Source organism: Anabrus simplex, chromosome 2, assembly GCF_040414725.1.
Source record: "Anabrus simplex isolate iqAnaSimp1 chromosome 2, ASM4041472v1, whole genome shotgun sequence".
NCBI lineage: Eukaryota > Metazoa > Arthropoda > Insecta > Orthoptera > Tettigoniidae > Anabrus > Anabrus simplex.
The window spans coordinates 376495834-376508102 of record NC_090266.1 but is presented as its reverse complement, the minus strand read 5'-3'; the positions used below and the strand labels follow the sequence as shown (position 1 = coordinate 376508102).

At 38.5% G+C, this 12269-nt stretch overlaps 1 protein-coding gene across 1 annotated transcript in view; it reads right to left on the bottom strand.

Moving 5' to 3' along the window:
• LOC136863554 (calcineurin-binding protein cabin-1) overlaps nt 1-12269 on the bottom strand; it is a 609489-nt gene that overhangs the window by 356120 nt on the left and 241100 nt on the right. The window contains exon 12 of the mRNA XM_068225987.1: nt 1436-1557. Coding sequence (XP_068082088.1) covers nt 1436-1557 — 122 coding nt within the window. The remainder of the gene's footprint in view (nt 1-1435; nt 1558-12269) is intronic.

Below are 12269 nucleotides of genomic sequence, written 5' to 3'. Positions count from 1 at the left end.
GGAATGTCCAGCCCAACCTCAATCCTACTGAACATCTCCAGAATGAAGTAGAACACGACAAGACTCCAGACCTCAACAACAGACATCACTAACAACTCTGTTACAGTGTTTCAGGAAGAATGGTCTACCATTCATCCAGAGACATTGTAACACCTGGTAGACAGAGTTTGAGCTGCAATAAAGGCCAACAGTTGGCCCACCTCGCCCTGTAATAATATCCACTACCGGGCAGTATATCCTAGCAACACTTAGAGGACAGTTTCAAACAGGTGTCAGGATACTTTTGATCAGACAGTGCAGTAATTCTTTCTAATGGTACTACTCAGCATTGTTTTCAGATTTGTTGAGGGGAAACCTGATAGAAAATACTAAACATGACAGAGAAAGATAAAGGTCTGGAGAGAATTTTTTTTTTGTTGCGGCTTTACGTCGCACCGACACAGATAGGTCTTAAGGCGACAATGGCATAGGAAAGGCTAGGAGTTAGAAGGATGCAGCCGTGGCCTTAATTAAGGTCCAGCCCCAGCATTTGCCTGGTGTGAAAATGGGAAACCACAGAAAACCATTTTCAGGGCTGCCGACAGTTGGATTCAAAATCACTATCTCCTGGATGCAAGCTCACAGCCGTGTGCGCCTAACTGCACGACCAACTCACCCGGTGAAAAATATAGAGAAGGAACACACGATCTGAGCAAGACTGCTGAGAGAAAAGCTGCGTTTCCACCATAGCAGTGTAGGATGGAAAATGAATATGGTGGGGGAGTGTGTACAGCAACAACAGCCAATCTGTACACATGTGAGATGTTTGCCCACCTATGGTCTAACTCTTCCCCTCCCTTCGCTTTCCAGTAGCATTAAAGAACACAAAAATCTGAATAGTCATGTTTCATACCTCTTCCACCAATGAAAGTTGCATCAAGTATTTAGAATAATGTTGGTTTTCTTGTACTCACTACATTACATCTGTTCTCGTAACTGCTGTAACACCGTTCTTAATTATGGTTCTTACAGGGTTAGAAGCGTAAGTAAATAAGTAAGGAAGTAAGTAAGTAAATGTTATTACAATCTGCTTTACGTCACACTGACACAGATAGGTCTTATGGCGACGATGGGATAGGAAAGGGCTAGGAGTGGGAAGGAAGAGGCTGTGGACCTAATTAAGTTACAGCCCCAGCATTTGCCTGGTATGATAAGGGGAAACCAAAGAAAAACATCTTCAGGGCTGCCAACAGTGCGGTATGAACCCACTATCTCCCAAATGCAAGCAGCTGCGCGGCCCCAACCGCATGGCAAACTCGTTCAATACATAAATAAATAAATAAATAAATAAATAAATAAATAAATAAATAAATAAATAAATAAATAAATAAATAAATAAATAGGAAGGTAGGTAACAGAACAAGGACTACTTCACGAGATAAAGTTAAAAGCTTACCTTGTAAGTGCACCCAGCATTAGATTAATAGATTCCTTCGAAATTACGCGCTGATGTGTGCAATTGGAAAGAATCACCTTGAAATCTGTTGTAAAGATTTTGTCACTAATGAGATGATTTACCTGAAATACAATAAAAGATTATACAGTATAGTTAACTATATGCCTTAATGGAGTATATAGTTAATATTTTGTCTTGCAACGTTACTGATACAAGAATCAAGGGAGTAGTAGATGGAGTTACTGGAACAAAATGAATACAACATTTAAAAACACAGTAAATGGAGATGCTGCTGAAATGAACATATAGCTACAGAACAGAAAACAAATGGTCATGTTATTGCTTAAATGCATCCAGTGCTTGCAGTAGGTGAGTACGGGAGTCATTTTGACACCTGCAGAAGTGCCAACCTCTCAAGTTGGTTAATCTCCCCACCACCACTACCAAAATTTTTGAGCCAAATCCAAAGCATACTCCTCCCTTCTCGATAGTGACACTTCCTTTGCCCTTCTTGACAGCAATCTAATCTAATTAAAAGTATATCATATTAAACAATAAAATGTGCACATTACCACTTAGTTCGGCGATAAGACATTCTTTGTAGGCTAGCTTGTTTTTCACCCCATCAGCTACTTTTCAGTGAATGTTTTCTTGAAGCATCCTTCCCCCCCCCCCGTGCATTATGTGGCCCTGAATTGCCTGATATTTTCCGTCAACACTGAAAACACTTCCTGTGGGAGAGTTGCTGTCAGGTAACAAATACTAAAATTATGTAAGGTTTTACAGTGGAGAAGAGCAATGAATTTCACAACGCTCACGGGTAGCAAAAGTCTGATGATACTTGTAGTAAAGGGGCCTAACATCCAGTAACTATTGAATAAGGATCGTTGCCAACTCACAAGCAGTGAAACGAGGAGGGTTGAACAGTAAAGCTCGAAGGGATTGGACATTTTTCCTTCTTTCTTTTCTTTCATAGATTTTTTTATGATGTCACTTTTCCATAATCGTTTCACCTCTGACTGTAGTGTCATAATTGTGAGGTGAAATCCGTAATAATTACGGACCATTCATAATAGTTGGCACCTCTGCACCTGGCACTTGCACCTTATTTATTTACAGCTGCTACACATTAAACTCTAATCGTAATTGTCAATAGCATAATTCTTTACTATTTGTTAAATTAACAATGTGGAGCAAATCAATAATTGAAGCCATGAATTCAAAAACAGGTACGGAGTCGTCTTATTATTATCCTGCTTTTCCCACAGCAAGTGTGAAATGTGTTGCACCTATGGACCTGTTCTTGTTTTATGGAAGGATGCCCTTTCTGATGCCAACGTTATGTACAGGGATGTAGTCATTACTATTGGGGCTTTTATGGTGGTTGGTATTGTGTATTTTGTGAATACAAAGAAGAATGTGTTGTAAGTACATTGTTTGGCACAATATGAGAAATTAGTATAATTTCATCCTCCTCAGATTAGGTCATTCAGTGAAAAAACAGCACAAACTTCTCACCAAGAGGTATTTTATAGGAGCAAAGAAATTCAAAACATAATTCCATGAAATGGTACTATTCTGATTGTGAACTTAAGTGATCAATGTTATGCTGCCAAGTTTGAAAACAACACAAGCTTGAAGTTCCTTGTTTCTGAACTCAGTGGCTGCACATGTATTGTTCTGTGTGGCTCACATTTATATATTAAATCTGCTGTATAATCAACATATGAATACGAATGACTAGAGGTAATCCAAAGTTACAGAAGAAAATTAGAAGAAGATTAGAGAATCTGAAAAGGAAGATGGATAGGCTAAAGTTAGATGTAGTTGGTGTAAGTGAAGTACGTTGGCAAGAACAGGATTTTTGGTCAGGCGACTACCGAATTATCAACACAAAATCAAACAGAGGAAATGCAGGAGTTGGTTTAATAATGCATAAGAAAATAGGGCAGCGGGTAAGCTACTACGACCAGCATAGTGAAAGAATTATTGTCGTCAAGATAGACACCAAACCAATGACCACCACAATAGTGCAGGTCTACATGCCTACTAGCTCAGCGGATGAAGAGGAAATCGAAAGAACATATGAAGAGATACAAGATTTAATACAATATGTAAAAGGGGACGAGAATCCAATTGTGATGGGAGACTGGAATGCAGTGGTAGGCCAAGGAAGAGAGGGTAATACAGCAGGTGAGTTCGGATTGGGACAAAGGAACGAAAGAGGAAGTCGGCTGGTGGAATTCTGCACTGATCATAATTTAGTCCTTTCCAATACTTGGTTAAAACACCACAAACGACGGCTTTATACGTGGACGAGACCTGGAGACACTGGAAGGTATCAAATAGACTTCATTATTATTAGGCAGAGATTCAGAAACCAGGTGTTGGATTGAAAAACTTTCCCAGGAGCAGACGTGGACTGTGACCACAACTTGTTGGTCATGATAAGTCATCTGAAGCTGAAGAAAATGAAGAAAGAAAAGAATACAAAAAGACTGGATCTAGACAAGTTGAAAGAAAACAGCGTGAGGGATTGTTTCAAGGAACATGTTGCAAAAGGACTAAATGAAAAGGCTGAAGGAAACACAATAGAGGAAGAGTGGATAGTTACGAAAAATGAAGTCCATAGGGCTGCTGAAGAAATGTTAGGAAGAAAGAAACGATCAACTAAGAATCAGTGGATAACTCAGGAGATACTAGACCTGATTGATGAACGACGAAAATACACGAATGCTAGAAATGAAGAGGGCAGAAAAGAATACAGGCGATTAAAGAATGAAGTGGATAGAAAGTGCAAGGTAGCTAAGGAAGACTGGCTGAAGAAGTGCAAGGATGTCGAAGGTTGTATTGTCTTAGGAAAGGTAGATGCTGCATACAGGAAAATCAAGGAAACCTTTGGAGAAAAGAAATCTATGTGTATGAAAATTAAGAGCTCAGATGGAAAGCCACTTCTAGGGAAAGAAGACAAAGCAGAAAGATGGCAGGAACATTTCCAACAAATGTATCAAAGTGAAGATGTAGATAATTTGGTTCTGGAACAAGAAGAGGCTGTTGATGCTGATGAAATAGGAGACCCAATTTTGAGGCCAGAGTTTGACAAAGCTGTGAGCGACCTAAATAGGAACAAGGTAACTGGAATTGATGACATTCCCTCTGAATTACTGACTGCCTTAGAAGAAACCAGCATGGCAAGGTTATTATTCAATTTAGTGTGTAGATGTATTAGACAGGAGAAGTCCCATCCGATTTTTGGCAGAATGTTGTTGTACCTATTCCCAAGAAAGCCGGTGCTGACATGTGTGAAAACTATCGCACCATTAGTTTAGTATCTCATGCCTGCAAAATTTTAACACGTATTATTTACAGAAGAATGGCAAAACAAGTTGAAGCTGAGTTGGGAGAAGATCAATTTGGCTTCAAAAGAAATGTAGGAACACGTGACGCAATCCTGACTTTATGTCTGATCTTAGAGGATCGAATTTGTGTATAGGTTATTGGAGACTCGAGAAGATACGAGAAAGCACATTGTGTCATACTTTTCTGGAAGCTTAGCCAGGCAAGGTATATAAAGGACGGTCTTGGGTGTTTGAGTCTAGTTGTTAGAGAGAATCGTTAGTCGAGTTAAGTATGTGAACTCATGTTGTGGTTTTGCCGTTGAAGTGGTTATGTTGTGTGCTCCGTAGTTGGTCGACATGTTAATGTGGCAGTCGATTGAGTTCAAGATGGTGGTTCATATGATGTGCAACTATTAATGTGTATATAATTTGTAAATAAAACAGTGTACACAATTGACAACATCTTGTGTGTGCGTCTTTGTGAATATGATAATCTGACTACCCTGAATAAGCTTGAGATTGTCCCGGATTTAATGCCTTTTAACATTAAAGGATGGGTATAACCCAGAGGAACAGATTCATATACATATATACGAGAAAACCGTCCAAATGTGGACTCACCAGAATTTTAAGCATATAGGGTCACAAGGCTAATTATCTAGCTTCTTGTTTTAATATTTAAGGTTAATATTTTAAGATCGATTTAAGGCTGAAGATGCCCTATAAAAAAGGCAAAACATGTCCTGAAGGTGTGTGTAATCGTATGTATTTATAACCACTTACAAGTGGACAGTATTGAATAGGTGGACTAATAAAATACCTTTATTGGATTCTAAGTTACAGTACAAGTGGTATATTCTGAGCTGTCAGTGGGGAGATGGCGTGGAATGACATTGATGACGATGATGATGATGCTTGTTGTTTAAAGGGGCCTAACAGCTAGGTCATCGGCCTGGAATGACATTAGTAGATGAATAAGTTTGAGTGGTGTCTTTAAAAATAGGAAAGATTACAATATGAAGAAAAAGTAGGAATTCAAGAGGACAAATTGGGGCAAATATTCATTTATAGAGAGGGGAGTTAGCTTTTGGAATAAATTTCAAAGGGAGATCTTCAATAAATTTCCAACATCTTTGCAATCTTTCAAGATAAGTCTAGGAAAACAACAGATAGGGAATCTGCCACCTGGGCAACTGCCCTAAATGCAGATCAGTAGTGACTGACTGAGGTAATATTCTGACCATATGTTTCTTGTGCTTGTTGCTTGTTGTTTAAAGGGGCCTAACATCTAAGGTCATCAGCCCACCGTATGTTTCAAGGAAACAGGTGTCAGTGCTGAAGATACATTAGCGCAAAGCAAAAGTGGGAAAGATGGTATGATTGGGGAGTACAATGGGGGAATGGGAATAAACAAAACAGATAGGAATTCTAATTTTTTCCTGCCAACTCTTTCAGACAAAAACGTATACCACATTACTTCTATTAGGCCTTCAAGAAGATATCGGATTTTTTTTTTCAATTTGTTGGACATTGTTGCTTAGAATGCACACATTATTTATACAGAGAATGCAGATGTCCCTCTAATTGATAAATATGGCTTTGTTGTGTCCATTACTAATGAACTGTGCAGTAAGGATCCCTCAACTAATAATCCAGTTCCCATTGAAAATGAAGATGACCGAAGCATGAATTTACTCACCTGCCGTGACGCACGGAGAGAACCTGCATTCTATGTGGACACTCGAAGAGAGGTAGGTCATTTTTTTGCTATATGCTTAACGTCGCACTGACACAGATAGGTCTTATTGCGACGATGGGATAGGAAAGGCCTAGGAATTGGAAGCGGCCATGGCCTTAATTAAGGTACAGCCCCGGCATTTGCCTGGTGTGAAAATGGGAAACCACAGAAAACCATCTTTAGGGCTGCCGACAGTGGGGCTCAAACCCACTATCTCCCGATTACTGGATACTGGCCACACTTAACCGACTGCAGAGAGGTAAGTCAAGCTACTTTTTTTTTGTGTGTGACATGTTTCAGTTTGGTGTACATATGATCAAAAATTATTATTATTATTATTATTATTATTATTATTATTATTATTATTATTATTATTATTATTATTATTATTATTATATTATTATTATTATGAATTTAGGAATTACACTTTTTGCACAGAATGTACAGTTTTGTACTCATAATATTTATGTAATTTCATGTCAACATGACAATGCTCAGTGTATTAGCTCTGCGTAGATATATAAAACTTCATAAATTTATTCCATACCTTGTAGATATTTTGTATTCTAATTAGACAAGTAAAAGCTGCAAAATATGGTTGCCACTTGGATTTAACATTGCCAGTTCTAGAGTTAAAATTATTTACGATCACCAATAACATCTCAGACCTCAGAAAAAAGTTTATTTTGCTGGCAAGTAATTTACGGTCACCTACTACATAATGTTTTTGCATTTCTTTAAAGGTTTTTAAATTTAATGAAATGTGATAAAAATCATGATACTGAAGGACATCTAGGTCATCAGCCCCTAATGGTACGAGATGAAATGACAAATTAAAAGTTCAGAATCATCCACTGACCAAAATTAAAATTGTCATGAAAAATGAATGGATGGATATGAATTTAAAACAGTCAGTGGATCCGACCAAAAAACTATCATAAAAATAGTATTACTGACCAAGGGACCCCTTCTAAAGCACAATCCTGATGATGATGATGATGATGATGATGATGATGATGATGATGATGATGCTTGTTGTCTAAAGGGGTCAACGGGCCCTCATAATGGTACATGTCGCTAGTAAAGTAGAACAATGGTATTTGTCCTGTTGGGGTACTAATCAAAAGTAGCGTAGGCTCACGGTGTTCCACACATGATGGTACAACTCACTAGTATTGTACGACGTACAGGTAATGCAGACCTATGGTGTTTCTCACATAATGGTGCCGCTCATAAGCAACGCACACCGATGGTGTTCCTCACCTACGTGTACTAATCACGGGCGCCGGTATTCCCGTGGTGTTCCTTCATATAGTGGGTACTAATCACAGGCAACGCAGACCCACGGTGTCGCTCATATAGTGGTACTAATCACGGGTACTGGAAACCTACAGTGAACCCCTCTCTGCTGCTACTAATCACAAACCTATTGTGTACCTAATATAGTGGTACTACTCACAAGTAAAGGCGACCCATGGTGTTCCCTGTGTGATGGTACTAACCAAAAGTATTTTCATAGTTCTAATACAATCATCCCTTGGTCGCCCCTTTTAGTCGCCTCTCGCGACACACACGGGATACAGTGGGTGTATTTTTTTGTCTGCATCTCCCACCCACAAGGGGTCAAAAAAGAGAAATAGAAGAAAAAAGAAGGGATCCGTCACTTCGAAAAATCAAGTAACAGACGAAGAAAGGCAAGGGCCATGAAGGGCGTGAACTCCCTAGGCCTTGAATGCTCTAATACCATCAGGGTCGGAAAAGAATAAGAGGTGACAAAGGGAAGTCGGACAGGATAGACAAAAGTGAGGAGCCTGGCACAAGTAAGTGGAAGCAATACCAGGACTCAGCTAAGGGCCCCATGGTTGCCAACCCACAATCCCAAGTTGAGAGCCCCTTGGGCCCCTTTTAGTCGCCTCTTACGACAGACAGGAGATACTGTGGGTGTATTCTTCATCTGCGTCCCCCACCCACAGGGGGTATGAGTTTTATTAATGCTAATTTATAGAATCATTTTTTGCAGATCATTAAGTGTTGTCAAAAATTTAGTGAAATGTGATTAAAATCATGACATTAAAGGAAATGATAAGGCTACTGTGAAAACCTATGTGATACGAAAAAATGGAAAGTAGATTTGAACTCGGCACACCTAAGTTAGGTAATATCACCTATTAAACATCTTACTGGAAGGATAGTGTAATCTGTCACATGAACTGTAGACTTAGCATCATGACACGGTACATTGCTACATGGACAAACTAAAGTTGAATGTTATGTAGACAAGGTTCTGATGCAACAGAGAACATGTGACAACAGTTCCAAGTAAAATATCCACTATTAGTGTTGCCAACTCCCCAAGGTGAGTGAATAAGGGAAGTTGACAGTTGACATCATCCACCACACAGGTTGCTACCAATAGAAATCCATCATTAAGTATGTTCTCTATGATGCTGAGAATCTGAGTGTTGGGGCAGGAATGGCAGTAGAATTCAAACTTGGATGAGTCAAGTTTCACTCTACGATGCAATACTGTAATGGAATTGTGAGGTTGGTGTTCCAAAGAGTGGTGTAATCTATGGCACGTACTGTGCAACAATCCAGGTTCCCTACAACATTAGTTTGGTGTGGCCTTAAGTCTGGAGAAAGAATACAGAAATGTGCCCTGGGAAACATACAGCACCTGCATAATACCATGCATCAAGTTACCAAGAGCCTGAATGTCAGAGAGGACACCACCACCAACTGAATTTTGTGAGAACTGCCATGATATAGCTAGCAGTGGTAGACACCTTATACCACCTAGGTTTTCCTGCTGAAATGGATTAAATAAAGTTTACATGCTTCATACAGAATGTTTTACTTTCTCTTTCCAGTGGTGAATATAAATAGTTCCTTCAAAGGCTAACGAATATATGATAAAGTAGATCACGGCCAGCTTCTAATTAAATTGAATTCAAAAGGTTTTTCAAAGCCTTCTTCATTTTCTCAGTTCTTACTTAAAACGCAGAGTACAGTTAATCGCTTTTAGAAGAAATACATCTAAAGAATTTTCTTCCTTCTCAGGAATTGCACAAGGTTCAAATCTGGGACCAATTCTGTTTTTATTGGTAATCTCCAAAACTGTATAAGATATTCCAAATGCTTTCTTTACACAGATGATCTGAAATCATACAGGCATATTTCATCAATAGAGGATTGCTATCTTCTAGTGTGATATAGGAAACATCTGCAAATACAGCATTAAAAAAACTAAAATTGAATATTTCTAAGTGAGTAACCCTTTCTTTCTCAAGAGCCAAAGTGCTGATAAATTTTACTTGCTCATTGTTAGGTGAGAACTTGAAGAAATTCAGAGTATAACGACCTTGGTATATTATTCAGTGCCAAGTTAACATTCCAAAGTCATATTGAAAGAACATCTAACAGCGCTTAAAAAAAGCTAGGATTCGTCAAGCGTAATCTAAAACCACTTAATGGCATACCAACAATTATTTAATTCTACAATACATTAGTACACTCTAGACTAATACGCTACCATTAATATGGAACCCATGTAACATTACAAGTATCAAAATAATAGAAAAAGTCCAGAAATGTTTCCTAAAATTTCTATACATGAGAAAATACGAGGAATTTCCCTTGAATGTAAGCTATGAGTGTCTCCTCATAGATGCCCATTTCATATCTCTTAAATCAAGTCAAGATTTATGCGATATGATATTTATGTACAGACTTTTAAATAGAATCCTTGATAATTCGTATTTTCTTTCATTATTAAAATTCAATGTCCCACAGGTGAATACAAGAGTTTCATTTACGTTCTGCTGTGAAAATATGAAAACAGCCAGTCACAATAACTTGCCACTTCACAGAATGTGCAATGAGTATAACAGAATAGCCGTGAACAATATGGAGTTAGATTTTGGCTGCAACAAGCAAAATTTCCTCCATCAGCTCTGGATCATGATTTACGCACTAAAATTTTTTTCAAATTTGATCTATTATATAGTAATTAAGTTAGTAATGATTATTACATGATGCTGTTACCATCCTTGCCATCATAATATTCAGTTCATTTCTCACTATCATTAACCCAATCTTATTATCATGATTAGGGCTCGGATGTTTAGGAAAAGTCATTATTCCTTTGTCACTATTTTCTTGCCCGATTGGATTTTGGTGCAAGTAAGGTGACAATCGTCACAATTATGTGATTTTTATTTGTCATATAAATGCATATTTTGGCTATTTTTTGCATAAGGTCATATTTTTGAGCTATTTTCGTAGAAACGTCATATTTCAGTCATATCTCCGCGGTTTGACGATTGCTGTAGCTGTGCAAAATCATCTTCATCTTATCGAATGCGAAGTAGTATTCACAAAACTGCTTCTCTGTATCACATCTGCAGTTAATACAAGTGGAATACTCTGCCTCTTCCATCAAGATTGCGGGAGCTCAGGTTCGATTCCCGGTACTGCCAGAAATTTAAGAATGGCAGGAGGGCTGGTATGTGGTTAAAGTGGTAGATGAAGCCCATCTCCAATGGTGGTGTGCCTGAAAAGAGCTCCACCGCCTTGGGATAAGGACACAAGTTTGCATTTTGCATCAAGACTGCGCAGGAATTGTTTCCAACAGTTTGTCAGAAAGTATGGCATATATTAAGTCGAACTTTGGAATTATATAGAGTGCAATTACTCATTTAGAAGCTGCTAGCTCAGAAATTCATGCAGGCATTGAAATTGTGAGACGTGTTGATTTTTCAGTACAACACTCACATGGACTTTTAAAATGTTGTGTGATCTGACAATCTTTATAGCTATGTATTCACAAATGTTTGATAAGTGAATCAAGGACAATAGACTGAATAACTGCTAAAGATGTATATTCAGAAAATTAATATGAATGTAAAAATAAAGGGCCGATTGCAGAAACGATGACTAGTTTTAAGCCTTAGACAGCGTCTACCTAAACAACGTCTAAGTCGAGCACGATCTTCCATTGCATAAACAATGTGCAGTCGATATTTAACTAGACATCACTTAAAGTTTCAATTTTGGTTCGAAAATGGAGACAGAAATATCTTTCATGCAACTCTTTGCTTGTTGCAACCAATGAAATTCGTCGGTGCGTGCGCCGAACGCCAGTCAGCTGTTTGTCTTCCTACACATTACTCAAATATGGCTAAGCATGAACATGACTTGCTGACAGATAAGAGTATCTCTTTCCGTGGAAATTAAATCTCATCATAATATTAACGACACTAAAGCGACACGCCACCGTGCGGGGACGTGTAGCTTTGATTATAGCGTTGTTACAGTGTGTGTAATCTAATCATAAATACAGTAGCTTCGACGAAGGGAAGATAATGCAATAGTAATGTGTAAGCGAGTGTGTTGTACGGGCCATATAGATGTAGCTCGCATTCTGGAGATCGTATGTTCGAAACGCATCATCGGCAGCCCTGAAGATTGTTTTCTGTTGTTTCCCTATTTTTACACCAGGCAAACACTAGGGCTGTTATTATGGCCACGGCTCTTCTTACACAGTCCTCTTTAAACAACAATCACCACCATCACCACCACCTGCCTTTACCTATCTTATACCTGCCGAAAACTTATACGATTATATATAAAAAGTTAAAAACCCCATACGACCTACTTTTTTAATTTTCACTATTATGTGTGTTTACTTGGCAGTAAATACAAGTGAATCCCTCCCGGTTGATGTTTGCGACAGCCCTCTGACGATCGGGACACGTAA